Genomic DNA, 22,316 nt, shown 5'->3' on the forward strand with positions numbered 1-22,316 from the left:
ACAGACCACCGCAAAAGACCCTCAGCCAGATAGATACATTTTAAAAAGGCTTATGTAATAAAGTCCCAAATTTACCACGTATTAAAGTATTGTTATGATTACACAGTACTTGAAACCTAACAATAATTTGTTGTGTGCTGTATCTTTTGATACTTTATTTTTAGCAGAACAGCGTGGTTCAAAAAACAAACAGAGCATTTCAAACATTTCCCGTTTGTTTCCTGTTTGTAGACTACAGCAGCAATGTCTATCTCCAGATGGAGGCTCTCACCCATCTTCACATTTTCATTCACTTATTCTTCGTATAAATATCTTGAAATCATTCCTGTCAAAAAAACTTGGATCATCTCTCCCCATGTGGGATAAATTTTACTCCTTCTAATTCCAACCTGACATTTAGTATTGCCACTTCTCATGAATGTTTATTGTTTTGTTGCCTTTTGGAGCATTTTCATAGGATTATCTGATAAATATTGCTGTGAGGAAAAAACATCCAAGAAGTTTGTGCTGCAGTTTTGGTGAATGAAAATGTGTTTTATAAGCACGTAGCACTCATTAGAGGCTGTCTGTGTGATGTAGCTGCATAGTTTATGGACACAGCTAACCTATGTTAGCAATTTTGGCACTTTGACATGACCCTGACTCATTTGAAATGAGTCAGGGTCATGTCAAAGTGCTAAAATGGTCAAATGAGTCATATGACCATTTTTCAGATGTGGGTTAGGGGTTCAGATTGCCCTCACTTGGGTAAGGGGTCACACAAAGGTGATTAGCAACTCGATAGCTCAACCCAAGGTTTACCAGTCTAGCTACAAAAAACATGTAGTGTTCGCAGCATCTTTAAAAGTCATCTTTGCACAGAGGTCTGAGGCATCTTCCAGGAATGGTGGCACTGTTTTCCTGTGAACTGACTGTCAGTAAGCGGCTATTTCATATCTGTTGATCTCAAACATGGCCTGCTTCGGAGCACGTTAGATCAGCTCAGCTGAACAAGTTACCATGGTGATGGAATTCCCTTCATCATACCGACAACTCAGAGTTAACCCTGAAGTTATCCAGATAAGCTCAAATCCAGCTTCATAGTACAAGCTTCAGGTGCAGTATTGAGTGGATTTGCTTCACAGGGAGAGAATACAACAGGTTTCTTCTACAGGAAATCCACCTGATTCATGTCCAACATGCTCTAAACACCTGACAAAACTAAATCTATCTCAGTGAAAAGATGTTACATTTGTGGTGAACACAGGAACTTGGAAGCTCTGCGGAAATTAAAATTTAATGTACATCACTTCTGTCCTTGTCATGATCATTCAACAGATGTTTCATTTGTAGCCACATACACTCATTCATTTCAGTTAAATTTGAATTATGTACTGCAAATTAATAAAAAATAAACACTAATCTCACTTACCTTAAAAAACTTTATAGAGAAGCCAACAATCTCCTGTAAGGAAATACTTGACACCTGGGCATAAATATCAACCGATTTATCAGGAAAAAACCTCCAGCAGAACCAGGCTCAGTGAGAACAGCCATGTGCTCTGACTAAAGGTTAGGAAAAAGCGAGGATAGAGAAAAGAATGTAGAGAGATGGCAAACAGCATAACAAATACTTGGCAGGTTGGTGGGACCAGTCACCACAGATCGAGTAGTTCCAGAGTGAGAGAGACACGCTTGCCAGAAAGTACAGAGAGGTGGCAGAGAAGAAAAAGAACCAACCAAATCTAAGCTAGATTTAAATAATTTGTTTTCATTAGTTAATAAGACCCACTAAGAACTATAACACAATTAGGTAGAAATGATAAGAAAATCCATGCGGCTGTTTGTTTGAGTCACGAGAGGACTGGGGCCCATTCCATGACAGTGGCATGCCAGTTGTATGTAATATAAATTCATTTAAACTGTTAACTTAGACAAAAGCCAATCAAAATCTAATGTGCAATTTAAACTCTTATTGAGTTTAGAGTAAAAAATCACCCTTTCTGTGATTGTTGGGTTTTCTCTGTATGTATTATTGTAGGGTCTACCTTACAATGTAAAGCGACTGTTGAGGCAACTGTTGTTGTGATTTGGTGCTATATAAATAAACTTGAATTGAACTGAATTGTAAAATCCAATGAGGTCAGTGTTGGAAGAAGAAATGCTGTGGATCACAGGAAGTTCCACAGCAGGCCAGAAGTTACAGAAGCTTAACTAAGGGAGGCTTAAGGGTCACCTGATCTAGCCCTAGCTAAACTCTGACATCTGAAGGCTTTGTCTCCCATTCTACTTTTGGAAACTCTAGGAAAAAAATAAGATTGCAATCTGAGAGCAAAGTGTTCAATTGATAAGATAGGTGCTAATATGACATCTAATATAATACTATGAGGTCTTAACAATATGATGGGACATGGTTATACAATGTTTTGTGGTGAGTAGAAGGATTTTAAGTTGAAATTTAGATTTTAGAGGAAGCCAATAAAGACAAGTCAAAATATGGGAGAAATATTATCTCCCCCTTCCCTGTCAGTGCTCTCGCTGCAGTGTTTTGGACAAACTGAAAGCTTTTAAGGGAACTTACAGAACAACCCAATAATAATGAATTCTAAATGATTCCAAGAGTCCCCACAGTGCTGCTAGGGACGAGGGTAATGCCATCCAAGTCAGTATCTGGTTAGACACATTGTTTCTTCAAGGGCCAAGTACGAAAATTTCAGTTTTGTTTGAATTTAGAAGTAGGAAACTACAGGTCACCCAGGCCTGTATGTCTTTTAAACATGCCTGTAGTTTAACTGCTCTTTATCATCTGGCTTCACAGATAAATATACCTCTTTAAATAGCAATAAAAATTTAGGTTTTGCGTTTTTTTATAACGTTACTTAAGGGACGGATGTATGGAGCAAAGGTTATTGGTCTCAAAACAGGGCCCCATGAAACTCAATGACACTGCTGAATCTCTGTTTGCCCTTCTGTAAACGTCACTGTACACCACTGTCATGTCTGTAAACATCAGCTTTCATTCTTCTGTCCGTCTGTCACAAATTACCCCGACACTCATCTTCACCCACGTCACCCTGCCTTCACTCTCTTCTTTCCTCCGTTAAACACTGTCTGTTGTTTTGGATGGTTGACCCAAGGTATGGAAACTCGTCCACCTTCAATACCTCAATTCTTTGCATCGTCTTTGCTACATATATTACCTCTCCAGACTCTTGTCCACCTGCTCCCTGCTCTCACTTATGTTGTTGCAAACAACATAGTCCACAGAGACTCCTGTCTGGCCTTATTTGTTAACCTGTCCATCACCAAATAAGAAGGGCCTAAGAGCTGACACCTGATGATCTCATGGCCACCTTGAACCCATCAGTCACCCCTACCGCAAACTTGCAGTACCGCAGTTCCTCTCTTGACAGTTTATTATAGGCTTTCTCTAGAAGACACAGTGATGCTTCTTCTGACCTTGTCTATACTTCCCCAGTATCACTCTCAAAGCAAACATTGACTCTGTCTCTGCATGAAACCATACTGCTACTTACTGACCATCACGTCTCCTCTTAACCTAGCTCCCGCAACTCTTCCCCATATCTCCAAGGTATGCCTCCTCAGATGTATCCCTCTGTGGTTACTGCACCCCTGCACATCACTGTCCTCTCTCCTACACATCTTCATACCTCCACAGGCAAGTTATTTAGGCCAGCCACCTTCCAATTGACTAACTTTCCCTCATTTTCTTCATTCATCAGCGCCTCAAAGCACTCCATCCATCTTCTCAGCACGCTCACTTTACTTGTTAGTACACTGACATTTCTGTCCTTAATAACCCTAACCTGCTGCAGGTCTATTTCAATCATTAGAATGACTGTAGCAATAAAAATTAATGCAGAGTTAACTGAATCATTAATTTAACCAGAATAAATCCTCATCTGTATATCGTGGTTTAAATCATGACTCAAGTCATCACTATCACGTCATGCTTTCAAACAACATTGCAGTTTTCAGTCCACATCACTGACTACATGTGTGTAAAAGTCAGATAAAGGACTATAGTGAAACAATGGCTTTGGGGGAGGAGACAAAAGATGAGAAAGAGAGGAAGGGAAGGGTGCAGTCTTTGTATCACTCCTTCACTCCACCAGCTCCTGTAGTGCTGTGAACAGCTGGCCTACTTTACCCTTCTCCATTTTTTATGATACTCACAGACACTTATTGGCACATACACAGTGCACACACAGGCACAACATTTATGCCCTTTTAAACATGCAGATACAGCAGTCAAATGTCAGCTGTGAAAACAGCATGACCAAATTATTAATAGACAATTATGTGGTTTGCATTATCAATATATTTAGACAGTGTACACTAGACTAGGTAGCTGGGGATCGGTCCGCCAAGGCCTCCGGTCCTGGCTGCCGCCTGGCACACAATGCACTCAACTCCTATGGCGCCTCCTGCGGGTGATGGGCTTGCAGGAAGATGTGCCCATGTCCCTTTTTCAGGCTGTGCCTGGCCGGGCCTCATGGACTAAGGCCCGGCCCTCAGGCACCCTCCCCAGGCCTAGTTCCAGGGCAGGGCTCCGGTAACCCTATCCCAAGCAGGGTGAACTGTTCCCTTGATGTTCTACTCACAGGGGTCTTCTGAATTGCTCTTTGTCTGGTCCCTCAGCCAGGACCAATTTGCCATGGGAGACCCTACCAAGGGGCAAAAGCCCCCAGACAACATAGCCCGTTGGATCCCTGGGACACACAAACCCCTCCACTGCAATACGGTAGCAATTCAGTGATTTGATGATCAATTTTGTAATCGTATCACCAGACCTGCACCTCCATTGCCAAAGCCGCTTCACTGAGCTGCGATCGCAAGGTGATGAAGGGAGCCACCAGGCTAAAGGAGGAGTCTTACCGGGCTTGGTTAGCCTGTGTTGTCTTGGTCGACACGTCTCTACAATGTTGCGTGGAGATCAGGGGCGGTACCTCTGGATTGGCAGACTGGGGTGGTGGTTCCCATTTTTAAGAAGGGGGACCGGAGGGTGTGTTCCAGCTATAACACTCCACAGCCTCCCTGGGAAAGTCTATGCCAGGGTGCTGGAGAAGAGGGTCCGTCCATTAGTCGAACCTCGGATACAGGAAGAACAATGTGGTTTTCATCCTGGTCGTGGAACACTGGACCAGCTCTTTATCCTTCTATACCTGAGGGTGCATGGGAGTTTGCCAAACCAGTCTACATGTGTTTTGTGGATTTGGAGAAGGCATTCGACCGTGTCTCTCAGCGTGTGCTGCAGCAGGTGCTTCGGGAGTATGGGGTGTGTGGCCCGATCCTTATACAACCGTAATAAGGCCTTGGTCCGCATAGCTGGCAATAGGAGTGTTTCAGGTTAGGCTATTGTTGACTACTACTGACTATTGTTGAAGAGTTCCCTTAAATTTTGAGTCAACATCTAAACAGTTTCACTAGCTGCCATATGAAAAATGCTAATCCTACTGCTAGTAGTGACCACAGATTTGTAGTGGCCTAAAATTAACTGCAAAACACTTGCAGCTAGCATAGGATTTTAATTTATCTATATACCTGTGCAGCTGGTTGGAGGCTATTGGAGAAAGGCATTTAAAGTCATCACAGAGCGGTGCCAGTGGCCTCACATGGTGACCTGCCAGGCAAACTGCTTGTTGCCACAGGCAGTGTAACAACTGAGCCTTTGCTATGGCAACAGTCTCCTCCAACAAAAGGGCAAAGACCTGTGGCGCTTTCAGCTGGTGCAGGATTTAGAGAGTGTACAAACGGATACACATGGCTCGATGCACTCAGTTTTCAGCAGTGATGAATACACACAAAACTGTTGAAACACAGCAAATATTTTTTTTATTACTTTTTTATGTTACTGCATGGTTTGGATTACTTGCTATGAGAAAGTTGTGACCTTAAGTCTGACCTTAATTTCAACACCAAACTCTTTTTTGGCCAACTGTGATTATTTCTGAAGCCCTAAAATACTTGGTATCCAAGACATGGTGAGTCATGAGTTTGTGAACTCAGCTGAAAATGTGCTAAACATGGATAGCACTAATAAGAAACTGTAGCAACCAAGAACGACAACTTATTAGTGGCACTACACTGCAGCATATGAATAAGGAAAAGACCTCATGCACTGCAGCTTACTGCACTTAACAAGTAGACATCCCCCCCAGCATATCATCTGAGTGTCCACATGAATTTATGCAACAATGTAGTTAAGAAATATGGACAAAGCAACAGGAAAAAAAAAAACACTGCAGTGCATTGAAGCGTTCCTGTTCCTGAATAACGAGTCTGTTTTGAAAATAAAGGAATAGAAAGTGTAGATACTTGTGTCAAAATTTTGGGAGTAAAAGTAAAAAGTAAATACTCAAGTAAAAATACCTGAAAATTCTACTTAAGCCCAATTACAAAGTATTTTTACTTGTATTTGTTACTTTGTACTTCATCTCTAACTTTGTCTTACTCATTTCATATTTAAACTACTGCAGTCTTCTACATTTGACTTATGAGAAAGACTTTTGTCAGATAACTGCATCTGTGTGTGTAATTTATACTCATGTCTGGCAAATACCTAAATAAGACCGCTTTGTGTGTAATTGGATCTTTAAAACACGTGTGTAAGCATGTAAGGATGTGTTAAGGAAGGTGATGCTTCTCATTGTTGAGGCCAATTAAAGGAGAACCAAATCATGTCTTGTTTCAAGCATCTACTCACTCAAGTCTGACATTTAAAGAACAAAATACATTTTTTATTGTTTTTGAAGTATTTTTTGTTCATACAACAACTGGGCAAGCTTGTGTGAACAGCAGGACAGATCATCGCTATCACTGTCTCATCCATCCTGGAGATGATCAAACAGCACTACATCCACAGCGTTTCCAGCATCATGTAGGACACCTTCAGTGGTTCCCGCTGAGTTTTTTCACTCTTACCGTCAGAGAGGAGATATAAAAGCTGCCCCCAAACAAAAACTTTTATGTTTCTCATGGCTAGGTGCTTGATTTTATACTTGCAAAAAAAGAAAAAGAGGATTCAATCAAACAATACAATTCTTCAGAAAAAAGGGCTTGTATTAGAAAAAAAACCAAAATAAAAAATATAAAAGTTCACACAACTTGTAAAAATTGTTTAACAAACACACATGCTTGGATCGACCATTCAAAAATAAGCACTGAATTAACATTAACAATCTGTAGCATTTCAGTGGAGCTACAAAGAAGCAGCTTCTTGCCTTTTCAATTCAGTTTGCTTGCTACTCAGTTTTGATGCTAATGGTTTGGGTTTGTTTTGTACTTTTGTTATTTGCTTTCATTCTTTGTGCCAGAAACAAATAGATTATAATAACAGTGACTTCAGTTTTTCCAGTTCATTAAAAAAAAAAAAAAAAAAAAAATCAGCCAGAGCAAAATCAATATGCAAACAGATCTATCATTTCTCCCTGTTTAAGAAAAAAGAAAACTACCTTAAATGACCGTAAACGCAAAAACAAAATTAAATTTAAGGAAACTGATCTACAATTCATGTAAATCTAGAAAGATTATAATCCTCTACAAAGATCTACAACACAGCTCATGTAAATTCACCTCCTCATGCACTGGAAAAAGCTTTCTGATTAGGCCAACAGTTCAATAACTCCTCTGCAGTAATGTGGCTTTTTTGTTGGCTTTGAAATATACATCTCAAGACTTTCCAGACTGCTCACATTTAGGGTCCTGCCTGTTAAGGGTGGTTTAAAGCTCACATGTCACATCCACTATCGCGCACTGGTGTTGCTTCGGCCGGTTGTGCAAATCTAGATTTTTGTAACATGTAACACTGCGTTGTGCTGCTGTGGCTGCCGCTGGGTTACAGACATCAGTGTATGATTGTATGATCGTGTCAGAATTCAGATTATAGTGAGCGTGATGTTGCAATAGTTTGAAAACATAAGACTTTGTGGGAAAAAGAAAAAAATCTCTGCAGTGTCTCAGAGTCTGGTTGACGTCAGATGACAGTGTTGTCTGAATGTCAGTGTCTATCATTCAGCTTCATTTGGCAACCTGCGGCTTAACCGCGGTGTCTTTACTCCCCTTCCCAAACACAATCACATTCTTGAAAAAGGTTTCTTTGTCGCATTGTGGTGATGATGTTGATCCTGTTCTCGGACAGCTCCTGCAGCTCTCTGATCAGCTCCTGCAAAGACGGACTCGGCCAGGGGTGGTCGTTGCGGTCACTTTTGAGAATGTACGAGCGCTCCACGATCAGCTCCAGCTGCTCGAGGTGTTTGAGATTGCTGAGGAGCAGGAGGTCACTTTTTGGTTCCTCAAGGAAATATCTAGAAAAAGGGCAAAAAATATATGTTTTAGACTCCTGATAGGAAGATCTGGTGCTGGGGCAACTGGAAACCCAGAAAGAAAAAAGAAAAATTTGATGACTCTTTCCAGCAGATTAATGTTTGGGTTGTATTCAGGGGCGGAGCGTGGGGGTGGCTTACGGGGCTTAAGCCCGGGTTGTTTTGTCAGAAGCCCGGGGTATTTTGGAGTGTAATTTTTTCATAGTTAGATGCCTGGCTGACAACTGTATAAAACAAAAAGTACACACAATATTCGAAGCACATAGTGCACACTGTGGGAATTTATGACTGTGCGTGAATCCCCCCCTGATATTGGTATGATCCGAGCTCAGGCACTAAGCGACTGAGCGAGGGGGCGGGGGGAGCTGCTGCCCGTGAGTGCGCTGTTGGAGAGACGGAGCCAGCCATACTAAGGAGAGCTTAAGTTTGAGCAGGTACCAAAGCAAATCATTCGTACCGTACAAATAATGTAAATATGACGGTGCATCACGAAAGATTGATATGAAACTGATCACTTGACCAATATTATTTTACTTGCTCTTCAAGTGAATCAACAAATGGCGAAATGAAAAGCCGAACAAATGCTATTTTTTTAGAGAGTCTTAGCTTACGTGTGTTTATTTCATATTTTCAGTTCTTACCCTCCCCGACTAAATCGGTTTCAGTTATGTACTGAAATATAAGAATGGACATTAGAGGGTTCTTTCAAAGAAAAAACTCAGGTAAATGTTATTTTATATATTATGCTTTGTATGTTGTTCAGTATATTTCTATGCAAAACAAGAGGGATTTCAGTACACAGCAGGATATTCACATTTGTAACCAGATATTTACACTTTAGGGAGAAAACATAAAATATTTTTACTGCTAAACATCAATTTAGAGTAAACTTTTGTTTTAGATAAATATTGAAATATATTTTGAATTAGTTAAATGTCAGAATAAAGAGAGACAGAGCTATTTTTATCACTTTCATCATATTAAGGAGTACATGTACACTAAGTTTATTGTTAATTAATAAGAAAACTCCAGACGATTCCATTCTGAGCTGAAGAAGCTTCTGATAGGTTAGTAGAGTCCATGTGAGTAAATTGGTGGCACAGCTGTGGATGCATATAAGGCAAAACACAGAGCCTGTTTCTTTGACATGGGAACATCAAGAGATGTCAACCAAAACACCAGGAAAAGAATCGTGGAGCTCCATAAGTGTGGCTCAGTATGAATACAATTTGGTGCCATTTGCAATTAAAAAACACAGACAGTTTCTCTCTTTACTCTTAAAGTTAACAAATATGTTTTTATATTTATCAATCTAAAAAATAAACATTTAGTCTGATTTGATGTTACAATTAAAAAAGTGTTTGTGTTTTGATCTGAAGAGTATGTAAATATCTGGTTTCAACTGTATATTTGATGATTGTCAGCACAAAGAGGGAGAGAGAGGAGCAGAGATTGAGATGGAGAATGAGGACAGAACAGAGATGAACAAGAGCAGGTGAGACACACATGTTAGTCAAATGGTTGCTTACTAAAAGTATCACTGTATCATAGGTCCTCATGTATCTCGTACCTAGTGTTTCTTTTTAGGTTTGCTATTTTTCAAATTCTATATTTATTAAGTTCTGCAGGCTTGTTTGCACAACAAAGCTAAATAATTATATAAACTTTTCTCAATCTAAATATTGTACTTTGGTAGAATTAAATAAATAAGTGTAGTGCAGGTCTATGATGATTTTTAGTGCTACTATCATCTAGTTCTGATTGTGGTTATGTCTTGGTTAAGTCCTCAGTAATCCTGCTTTTGAACTGGTGTAGTCCTGTTTTAATTCTGGATCAGTTCTGGGTCTGGTTGAATTGGGGTTTAGTCCCTGTGTCTTGATACAGCCCCGACTTCGTTCTGTCTTGCTGCTCAATTAAAAAACTAGTTTAAGGTGTCCTGCATGTGTGATATTTATATTTCCCTATATGAAGTCATTCTTTTTTGAACAAAACTCAAAACAGAGCCTATTAATCTTTCAGTCATTTCTACACCCCCCCCCCCTCAAAACAAAACAAAAAAAATCCCACATGCACACTACCCTTTAGGGCTAAGCCCCGGGTGTTTCAAATGTCTGGCTCCTCCTCTGGTTGTATTTAAGAAAATGCTGCAACATAGTTTAAAGTTCTAGTGCCTTTGTTAAATAAATGAAGCAAGTTTAAGCCACCAACATTTTTTTTTTTTTTTTAATTGTCAGTCAGTACTGCATGAAGGTAATCGATTAAATGTAATCTGTAATAATTTCACTGAGCAATGTTATCTATCTACAATAACAATAAATACTAAATAGAAAATAAAAATCTGCCATCTCACCGTATCCTGAGAGTCTTGAGCTGAGGAAATAGTGAGGGAAGCTTTTTGCAGAGACTGCCGGAGAAGCGGTTCTGATGCATGTCGAGGTGCTCAAGTTTCTTGACTTTCTTCACGATGAAGCATAAATCCTTGAGTGATATGATCACTCTCAGCACCAGCCTGGTCACACGGGGTGGAAAAATGGTTGTATAGAAAGCAAGAGGATTCCCACCTAGACAGACAGAAATCAGAAGAGTTACAGGAGGCAGTTTTGGCCTAAAGCTTGATCTTTTGCTTTTTCTTTTTTTTAAATTTTATTTGCTTCTTACTTTTACAAACAGGAAGAAGGAACAGGCAACACATGGGACAAACAAAGTTTTCATCCCCCGTTTTCTGATCGAGAAAATTTCTCCTACTAACTAAGGATGTATACAGCATCAGAGTATTCACTAAAATGCTGGCAGGCAACCTTTACACAAATACTAATACCTGCTTTTTAAAATTAAAATAATGAGTACTATTTGTAGTGACTTATGTGGCTAGTCTGTGTTACTGCTTTATTTTGTATATCAGGTCAAATTTGCGAAACTAAACTAAAAAAACCAAAAACACATTGAACAATGGTGACACTCACCAATGATTTCCAGTGATTCTAGCTGATACAGATAACTCAGCCAGGACTCTAGACGACATTTGACGCCAATTTTTAGGTACCTATAGCGAACAGTCAGTGACTTCAGTGAGGTCAGTCCCCTCAGCGCGTTCTCAGACAGCATGGTTTCTGGGTAATTCACCAACTCCAGAGAAGTCAGTGCTGGGCCACCGTACGCTTCTATAGGACCAAATAATGGGAGCAAGTTAGTCAAACGTTTGCTAATAATTTGGCACAGTGGCTGATCTAACTGTCCCACCACTACAGGCTTAGGTAGTAAGTAAAACTCTGAATGGTGACTGATCAGTAAAGGACATCTTTAGTTAAGTTTATTAAGACCCTCATTAGTTGCAGCATCATAGCAGCTATTCTTCCTCGTGTCACATGTGATCCAGCAACTCTTAGCAAGTTGACTCCTTTAGGAAAAAACTATGATAAACAGTATCATTCACTCTGTACTCAGTAATGTCTTTTATGCTGCAAGTTAGATACATTGCTAATAAATGTATGAAATTACTGAAAGCTGTCTGATTTTTTGACCCGCTGAGTCACAAAATACATTTGATCCAGTTACACAGCAGCTGTAAATGTTGTTTGGGAAGCAATTTAGCAGGTAAACCCACATGTAAAGTGTGATTTTCTTTTGATAAATGCTATTTTAATATTTCAGGTGAAAAAAAAATGTATACTGGTTCTGATGCAGGGTTATAAAATGCTGTAAAGACACTAGACTTACCTGGGTCTTCTGGGTCTGGGGGATAAAAGTAGTCGTCGGGCAGTGGCACTGGGTTCTCTGTAATCTCCCAGGATAAGTGTTTCAGCTTCTTTAGGTTCAATAGCAAGTTATGGAAGGCCTTAGATGGCACTGGTGCCACCACCTGCAGCTTTGCTTCAGCCTGCTGGTGAAACAGCAAATATTCCAGATTGAACAAGCGTGACACGCTGTTTACGAACTCAGCAGTGCTTGGCAGCTGGATGTTACACACACTCAGGTGAGTCAGCCGCTCTGCTAGCTGCCCAGTCTGACACTGCTGTAGCATTGGCTCGCTCCATGTGGCGTTTCGTATCCCGAGAGTCTTCAGGTTGGGGAAATCAGGCAGGTTGTCCACACTTTTCTTCTTGTAATGCTGCTGTGCCTCCATGCAGACAATAGTGGTGAGCCGTGGGAGGGACTTCACAAGGTGTTTCCAGTCTTTGGGCCTCAAACGTTGCACTGCAACATGGGTCACCCTGCGATACTTTAGTGTGTCCCAGAATCCAGCTGTGTAGCGTGGAAAGTTGGATAGGACCACCATGTGGTTCCGCCATAGGCATGGGTGGTCAATCAGCTTTTTGAGGACTTTGCAGCAGCAGCGTACCCTGTGCTTTTCCTGTGTGCTCAGGTAGCTGAACACCATGACCCAAACTTCGGGTGGCAGATGTGATAGCCACTTGACCCTCATGTTGACTTGTTGGAAGCCTCAGCTCCAGGCCTGTTTAACGCTCCTTTGGCCTAAAACCCTGCCTTCAAGTTTTCGAAGGCAGGCTGCACCTGAAAAGTTAAGAACAATAACACTTTTACCATCCAGACTAAAATAATACAAAGAAGATACACAGAACTCGCTTAAGCCATCTCTCAAATAAGTTTATTTTTGGCCAGTTACTCAAGAAAGTCTCTTGATGCATGCTCAGCCGGACAAGGTCTGTTCAGTGGAGAAATGTTTCTCCACTGAACAGAATCAACTTTTTGGTATTTCCTTACCTGGCTGTAGTCGAAGGACTATTTTAAAGACAAATATGACTGCAAATTCAAACATCATGGGCTAAATCACTGTAAACAAAGCAGTATTGTATTAATCCAAGTTATAGTCATAGCCATTGTTTGGTAATTGGTGTCTAAACTATTTACACGGAAGTTGAAAGTTGTGCTGTGAAGAATGAAATTATATTACTCCAAGAAAGCTATCCAGCATTTTTGTCAAAATGATTGCAAACACCTTTACCTTAGGGCAGATGTGGTAAAAGCATGCTGAAAATAATTTATGTGGTAAAATTAACATCCATTCAAATACAATGCTTTCGCCAAATATACAAATAAATGTATATTTAACACATCTCTTTAGTGGATATATATAGTTCAAAAATAATTGTGATTTCTTACCTGGTAGAAACTCCTGGGAAAAATAAATTTGGTCTTATGCCTTCAAAAAACACATCCCCATGATCCAAAAGGCCAGAGGCAGAAGCTTTTCCAGCCTGCACGCTCAGAGTCAAATGAAAATGAATGAGTATCTCTGGTCTGTGACTCTTAAAAAGCTTGCTGGTACTTGATTAACATACGACTCCATGATGTAATAATACCTGCACATCCTGTTTATCTACAGGTTACTATCTACATGTGACCTTAGTAATCAGCCTCTTGTATTGTCCCCGAGTCTTGATTTTGTCACTAATCCTTTGTGTAGCGACAGACTCCTTGATCACCCAGATTTAAACCACACCTCAGTGATTGATTGGCTGAAGCCCCACAAAAGAGTTAATGTCTGAATATCTAAACCCGTCAGCCATTTTCTTACAGACAAAGCAGCCAGAAATTTTTCTAGGCAATGAAAGACAGATGTTCATTTGAGAACACAAATGCTCATTACAGTCAGATCAGAAAAGAGTGATTAATCTGCCAGCTCCTGGAAAAAAGTCTGTCCAAGGATGTCCAGCAGTGGTAATGGGTCTGAGACAACCTCTGACATGACCTGATTACTCAAACATTATTGGCAGTTCTTGTGTGAAAGAACTGTTAAAATAAAATACCTTGAAGGATGTAAACAACTACAAAAAGACATGACTGGACTACAACAAGATACAAAATGTGTCCAGTTCTCTCTGTGATCACATTTGCAGTGATGTGTATAAGTGTTGGCAAACAAATGTTGCTCATCTATGCAGCACATCTTGAGCACTCCACTGATTATGAAGTGGAGAAAGAAAGTTTATTTACAGTCCATGTAAAGTACTCAGCCTGTACTCTATTACTTACGTATTAGGAGGCTAAATCTTAACATCTAACAAAACTTTATAACACTCAAAAGTCAGAAGCCAAAAAGCTGAGACTATTTAGTCCTATCATATCCATCCATTTTGTTCAGTCTGTAGATGGTTTCTGCAAGCTGATAATTATAGTGCATGTCAGCTCAAACAACATTTTTTATTCTGCAGTTTGTGTATAAATATATTTCATGTCTTCAGAGGAACCCAAGTGATGATGACTTTAACGCTCATTCAGTGTGTTTCCTTCCATAATAACACAAAGAGGTCTAACAGAATAAACAACCATGTTTTCCTACTGAAACTGATCCAAAGCATGTAAGTAACGATCTGCTGATACTTTGAAACAAAGGTGGTGAGAGACAAATGATCACTTATTTATCTACAGTTTACAGTCTTTTCATCTCATGGCCGGGTGGGTCGACTCTCCAACGACTATCCAACGACTCTCATAAAAGCCCAACAACTCTCGATAGCTCGAGTCCCCACAAGGCGGTTAATGGCTGGGTATCTATAGCAGCCAGTTGTTTTCACACATGCAAAGAAACCACCAGCTTTTCTAGACATTAAAAGACAGATGTGCTTATTAGAATAAAAAAGTTAATCAAAGTCAGACCAGAAAACTGTGTTTGATCTGCCGGCTCCCTACAATAAAGTCTGTCCAAATATGTCCAGTGGTGAGAATGAGGCACAGCTTCGAACATAAAATGACTGAACCATCATTTCCAAGAGTTCTGGTAGAAGTGTAAACACATTCACACTTTTCCCCCACTATTTCATTTTGCTATTCATCTCTGTGGTTTTGCTACAGCATGAACACTGTAGTCAGAAAGAATTTGCATCCATAATTCTTGCTAAACTATTGTATGTAAAAAAAAAAAAAAAAAAAAAAAAAAAATTTTACACTGAGTTGTACCAAAAGTTATGGCTCATCATTTTAGCTAATTGCTCATCAAACTGAAAATATTCTAAAAAATAAAGTACACTGGCAAACTGCAGATACAGATAAGAGACATCTTACAATTCTTTATCCTAGAAGTTGTAACATCACAAATTGCGGTGTAATTGCACCTAAAACATGAGACTGTAACAGATCAGCCTAAATAAAGTAAAATAATTAAATAACTGGAAATTTGTTTGCGGTTTAGCTCATTCTGTCCTGAATTTAAACATTAGCAGAGTTAAATGCATGCACGCTGCAGGCTTTCTACTGTTACAAGTAAACATGCTATCAGTTATTCATCATCAGTTTATAATATTAAACTGTTATCAGACTTACATTGTAGATGCTCCTTTGAGAGGTCTTGACCGTTATTTCTTGATCAGCTGATCAAAGTGCTTTCTTGGCAGTTATGAGGGAGATGATCGGTCAACTCCTGGGAGGGACAAGGAAAGAGATTTAGTTCAATTGTATTTATGTAGTGCCAAATCACAACATCAGTTGCCTCTATGCTATGATAAAAGGCGAAGACCCTACAATAATACTGAGAAAAGTCCAACAATCAGATGAGCAAGCACTTTGGTGACAGTGAGAAGGAAACATTCATTTAAACAGGAAGAAATCTCCTGAAGAACCAGGCTCAGGGAGTGGGAGCCATCTGCAGACACTGGGTTAGGGAAGCTGATTGTTTTTAAATTTCATACTTTTCTTTTTTAGCAATGCTATGCCAATGCTAATGATATATGTAAATAATGAATAATAAGGGCCAGGCGACGGGCGAGCCGTAAACACAGCAATATCAAACATAGTCATTGCAAGCAGAAAATAAAAACCAAAGAAAAAAGGGCAACTAATTTGGTATATGTAATCCCAGATCAAGTAGAGGAAAAGCGTTGGATCACAGGCAGTACTTTGTTGCAGCGCCTCTGACTTTCATAAAAAGCCAACCTGAAATCTTTAATTGGAACGTCTCATGACTAATCATTGAATGTCACTTTAATCCACAGTTGCTTTGGACTGCAAGTCTATGTCCTTGTGTTTAGGTGTTACTGCTGGTTATTTCTTATCCGTGTATTTCAGCCAACCAATTTCATATAATTCTGTCACAAACACTCTCCTTTCTGCCCATGTTTTATTTTTAAAAGCATGCTAATTTGAATTTTCTGCCTACCTTTTGGCTTTTTGTTTCTCCCTTCTATACAGTTATCTGCTCCACCTTAATGTGTCTAACCTGCATCTGTATTTAAGGTTTGTTTTACGTACCTTAGTTTCCTTCCAGATGTGTTCGCAGTGTTCTTTTAGTACTCCTCCCATGACAGTCTTCTAGTGTTTTTGCCTCTGCTTGCTTCATATTTCTCTGTTTGTGTGGTTGCATTGATTACCTTTGTCCCAACTCCTTTTTTATCACAAAGAATTTGAACCTTAATCTCATCAATGGAGTTGCACATTTGGGTCTTATCAGTTGTTACACTGCTGAAAGGTCCTCTAGTGTTTTGCAAGGAGCACTAAAAAGACACTTTAGAAATGTCTACCATTGCATTTTGGGGTAGCCTGTTTGTTAAGGGTCACTAGTCAGGCAGGACTCAAACAGTTCAGTGCGTTTATTTATTTACAGTAAATAACAGTTTTAACAGGAGATCAACCCCAGCAAAAGTCCTGGGCTTCCACACAACAGGGTTATTCCACAAATCCACATGGATCCAAAGATTCTCTCCCAAGAACACAAAACAGCTCACCGCTCTCCCGCAAAGGTCCCTCGTAGACAAGGAAACAGCAGGTAAGCTGCTTTTTTTTTTTTTTTTGTCCCAACTTACAGGCAAACCGCACAATCCCAGTGGTGAAGGAGCCAGACTTCACTAACTGGTTAAAACTCAACAATCCAACAAAGACTGCAGCGCTGCCACTATCTTAAGTGGTAGCACAAACAAGGACATCGGGAACAGGTGTGTGACTCCTCCAGGTGTGTAAGCCAGAGGGCGGGAACCAGAAGACAGTCCCACTTCTGAACCAAAACCAACCCATGCACTCACACACTCGATAAAGGAGAGACATTAAAAACTGCATATAACTCCTGTACATCGCACATGTTGGCGAGGTGATTGTTAGGATGAAAAGCAAACTATGTTGAATCAAAGAGAGCAACAATGCTAGCTCTCTTTGAGCACAATATGCAGACTTTAGCTCAAGGGTGGGGAACTCCAGGCCTCGAGGGCCGGTGTCCTGCAGGGTTTCGATCTCACCTTGGGTCAACACACCTGAATCAAATGATTAGTTCGTTACCAGCCCTCTGGAGAACGTCAAGACATGGTGAGGAGGTAATTTAGTCATTTAAATCAGCTGTGTTGGATCAATGGTCACCACAGAGCAAAGAAAGCAGAACCAAAAACAGCTTGTTGTGCAGTCACTGGGGCACCCGTCAGCCTCCCGTTAAAGACCACAGACAAACCCACAATGTGGATAAACAAACAACCAGTAAATGCTGCTGGCCTCTCAGCTTGAAAAGCTCAGCATTTTGTTACCAGGATGCAGACACGCTGGTGAACATGACAGAAGCTGTAGATTCTAATAGCTTCTTTCAGAAGATGAGGCTACAAAATGGCAGTAATTTACAGGATGGATGCCAACAGGAGATATTTTATGGGACCAAAGCTCTCGCCTAATGCTGTCTGAGCTGTAAGAAGAGAGATCACTTTCTCTTTGATAGAGTTGAATAGGTTTTTTTTGTAAGAGTTCACTAGACTAGCACTGCTTCCTTGCTTGCCCTAACTGAATGCCACTGATGTGTTTTCATGCACGCCACACATTAAATACAATAAACACACATTTTCCCCCAAACTTTTCATAATTAACATTTGTGCTTCCCCCCAGCCTCCCACATCTGGACTCAATCTGCCACTACAGATGAGCTTTACACTTCGCAGCTCAGAGATTCTCTCTGTTTCTCTCTGGATTTTATCTGTCAATCCCCATATTCCCTCTCCGCAGCAGCTCTCACCTTTACTCCTCATCTTTTGCTTCACAAAGAAATATCCGGACCACAACTCGATGCATCACTATAACCGGTCCTCAGAGGGTGAATTTACTTTTGCCAGAAGCAGTTTTTCTGGCCCTGACCTGAAGGCATCTCCCTGCAGGATCACATTTAGGACACGATTCAGAGTGGTAACAGAGTCATCTGTGAATGAGACAAGTCATCAGCCGGGTTTAATAAAACTAATGAAATGAGAATCTGAAGCGCTGAATGAACAAACTGTGTTGTGTCGAGGATTTTTTGGCAGTGCACACAGAGAGAGTGAGTGTGCAAAACATTTTTGGCTGTAACGCTGCATCTACTGCCACACGTGAGGTCATTTTTGAAAGAGCTTGCCAACAAAATCGGTGCAAAAATAATTTTTCTCTGCAGAGTTGCAATGGGATCGCAACAAGAATATTACTATAAGTAACACAACATTAAGTTGAATACATTAGGAAAGGTGAAGCAAAAGTGTCACCCCCAGAAACAGCCTTACTGATGGGATGTTTACACAACACTTAAAGTTACTGTGCAGTGTGAATGAACTGCAAATGTGATGCTTTTTCCCAAGTCAAAGCAAAAAAAGTGAAAAACCAGTACAATCCCTTCCCTTGTTTCTGTTAGAGAAATGTGTGATCTACCAAATTGTATCACCTTAGCTGAAAATATTGGTGTCACTCCCATTTCTTCTGTCCTTTACTTAACAAACCAAGCAGAAATAAATGAGGCATAAGCCAACTTTTCAACTGCTGCTACTAATTCCTAATAGCTTTTCCATTTTAAAGGTGTATTTATTTAAAAAGGGTTAAAATGGGTTTTCAGCAAGGCTGTTTTTGAAGAAGTGAAGAACTCTTCTGAGTCCTCCCAGTTTCACTTTAGTCAGAACACCAGTCAAGCAGAGATTGACACTGCTAATTTTCAAAGGTCATAACTGGGCCAGGGATGGCTTCTCTTAGCCTCATCCTGAACCTTCCCCTCTGCTTGTACATTTAGGGCACACGACTGGCATTTACTCTGCAGAGAGAGAACACATTAACACACATGTTCCTGCCCACATGACCTCTGGGAAGACATAAGTGTGGTTTTAGCATGTGGACCTGTGAGAAAAAGTGCATTAAGGGTATATAATACCAATACCTCCATTATCACCACTGAACTGCATACTTCAATTCAGCATGTCACTGCAACTATAACATGTTTTATCTTGTAATACTAGGGATACCATGAAGTAGTATTAACCTTCACTGTCAGCTATTTAGTAGCAATTGTTGCTGTTTTTGTAACTGTGAATTTTACAAGTTTGCTCTTTGTCTTTTCAAAGTTCTATTTATGACTCAGAAAAATGGAGCTGTTACCGGCTGGAGCAACGAGCATAAACAAATTATAAGAAAGAGGATATTGTAAAATATAGCTGACAAAACACGTTTTTGTTGCAGCCAAATCTCTAATAAACAATCCTGAACTGTGTAATACTTGTATGTCCATCAGATGATGTTCACAAGGCCAAAAAGTGGCTTTAAAATGGTGAATAAAGTTAAAAACACCATTAATGACTCCATTACTCAACAGATCAGAATTTGTTAAATACGTTTCAACATATTCAAATTCTACAACACCTGAAAGATTACTTTTATTTAATCGTACTCATGTGTGGCAAGCAAACAGGAAGTCAGCCAGATTCTGAATAAGTACTCAACAAACTCATGGCAATCATACAACTCTATGCGCTAACCTCATTTATATTGATAAATAAGGAGGAGAAAGCTAAGAGTAAGATGAGCACGCAAAAATATATTTGTAAAGTCAGCACTATTTTCTCAGACTGCATACTAAAAGGTCTTGTCACTAAAAGGCCAATGTTTGAGCTCATGTGTCAAGTTAAAAGGCCCTTGTGTAAAACCCTCAACCACTTCTTTCCATCTCGTTGTCAGGCATTTTTGGTATGCATCAGCAATATGCAAATTGGTCCGTTTTTGTATCCTCGTTGGCAGGCAGCCGGCCTGTTTTAGGCTGGTTTCTGATGTGGAAACCAGTCAAGGACAGCAGGTTTTAGAGTAAGACTTTGTACTGGATGGCTGCCAATTTTAAATCAAAGGGAAATTAATCATGACTATTAACTCTAAATAGAGCTTCAGTTTAATATTCCATTGTGCTGTTATATAATATATCACGTATATGCTGATAAAAATGTTCACGTGCACTTTTTATTAGTTTGCTGAACTAACCAAGCATGTTGATGCTCCAGGCTAAATATTTAGTATGCTAAATCTAGATCAAAGTTAGCCACCCTGCTGAGGTGTCCTTCCAAGATGCCATGCAGAAGGCAAAACATCAAGACTTTAATGCTCTTGCAGTTTAAGTACTTAGCAGGTGTGTTCCTGGGAAGTCTTTGAGTAATGACTGCTATCCAACCTGCAATTAATCAAGGGGCCTCAAGTGAAATTTCCGCAGACCACCAGAGGGTCTACTTAGAGTGCAGACATACTTTTCATCAGATTTTAACCACTGCCTGCAGCAACATCATGCCTGTATTTGTCTTAAAAACAATAAAAGAAGGCTGTTTTGTGGTTTCATGGTGGCAAGAAATTCAGAGAAAGGTTTGGCTCATGTAAAGTGGAAACAATGAATTCTGACTACTGGCTATAAGTTGTATCTAAAAATACTATTAAGAACTATTCACAATCACATCCCTTTGACAAAAGCCCATGGTTATTGCGATGCAGGTTAGCAATATGGCAGTTAGATTGTCATCCTCCAGGCCAAACCTTACCAAACCAAAAAAAGTTCAGCTGTTTGCTTGTATTTTCACCCTCTCTCTAGTATAATTTTCTCTCATAGCAACCATCTGGATGTCTTCCATCAATACATCCATGGGACACAATACCTCTCCCTTTTTTCTGTCCATAATTAAAAGCCAGCTTCCACCTTTTACCATTCATAGTCCTTTTATTTAAAGTCCCTATGTTACTGTCTTTCCTCATCTCTGGCTGCCCCCCAAAACAAGAAATAGCACCAGAAATTGGCCCTGTTGGTAAACACCATTAGAAGGCGGTCCTTGACAACCTTGGTCAATCCAGAATAGAAATCTTATTGATTGATTTGGCAAAGATTTGACACTGGATGCCCTTGATGATAATACTAGTGTAAGGTTCTTTTTTTTTTTTAAAAAAGTAAAGTCTAGTTATTAAAAACAATTGTTTTGAAGATGAAAATTAGCTATAGAGACAACAATCAGATGGCCATTAGAACTGCAGTTTTTCACACCAACACACTGACTTCATCCCCAGAGGTTGCTCACAGTGCTTGAGCAGAGATGTTCCATTGCCCTCTCATCAAACTTCCCACCCCCCCTTTCCCAGTCCCACTCAGGGAGTAATCACCCTCTGGCCCTTCAAACCTCTCAATAACATACACATGGTCAATCTGCTGTACGCAGAAATCCCCCCCCTCGCCAGATTACAGTGCCAGCCGGGCGGGATTAGTTTTCCTCTTCGTTTGTTCATACACAGATTCTACAAGCAGAGAGCTAAGCAGCTAAGGCAGCAAAACAAGCACACCAATGACATCTTCAGCCCAGTTATCATGGATCCCTCCAAGACCTGAAAAAAATGCTCAGTTTGTTGCTTTGTTATTTCACTTAACTATAATAGCCTAAAATATAACTTTTGCAGCCCAAATCATATAGCAGTAACTTTGTGGACAGTACTTTACCTTGATTCATTTTTCTTTTCCTATACTACAATTATTCTCTGAAGCTGTCTAAACAATACATAAAATACTTAAGGAAATTTTATTTGTGCGCCACACAAATGCAATGTTTTAGCTTTGTTATGAAAAATGTATCTTCGGAAATTAAAAATGTAAGAAATGTGCCAAAGGAAATGAAAAAGCTCAAATTATTTGATTATAATAACAATAATAATAATAATAATAATAATGTGACAGCACTGTGTGTCTATCATAACCATTGTTGAAGAGGTAATGGCATTACAAATTAATCATAAGGAGCTTGAAAGAATAGTTTATTGTGATTTAAT

At 39.9% G+C, this 22,316-nt stretch overlaps 1 protein-coding gene across 2 annotated transcripts; it reads right to left on the bottom strand.

Annotated features, from left to right (window-relative positions):
- Positions 1-6,741: 6,741 nt before the first annotated feature.
- LOC146565099 (uncharacterized) lies at positions 6,742-17,215 on the bottom strand. Of its 2 annotated transcripts, none has more exons than XM_085290458.1 (7): positions 17,003-17,215; positions 15,606-15,702; positions 13,446-13,540; positions 12,042-12,836; positions 11,288-11,485; positions 10,675-10,885; positions 6,742-8,306 (listed from the first exon to the last, which is right to left on the bottom strand). In XM_085290458.1, the coding sequence occupies exons 4-7, from the start codon at positions 12,745-12,747 to the stop codon at positions 8,054-8,056; spliced, it is 1,368 nt and encodes a 455-aa protein (XP_085146584.1). In that variant the 5' UTR covers positions 12,748-12,836; positions 13,446-13,540; positions 15,606-15,702; positions 17,003-17,215; the 3' UTR covers positions 6,742-8,053. The 2 variants fall into 2 exon arrangements, with proteins under 2 accessions (XP_085146584.1, XP_085146585.1); XM_085290459.1 differs by lacking the exon at positions 17,003-17,215 and adding an exon at positions 16,530-16,950.
- Between the last annotated feature and the right edge of the window lie 5,101 nt (positions 17,216-22,316).

Source organism: Mchenga conophoros, linkage group LG11 (assembly GCF_057382185.1).
Source record: "Mchenga conophoros isolate Kocher_MC1m ecotype Shallow Benthic linkage group LG11, M_conophoros_male_GT1.1, whole genome shotgun sequence".
Classification (NCBI taxonomy): Eukaryota; Metazoa; Chordata; class Actinopteri; order Cichliformes; family Cichlidae; genus Mchenga; species Mchenga conophoros.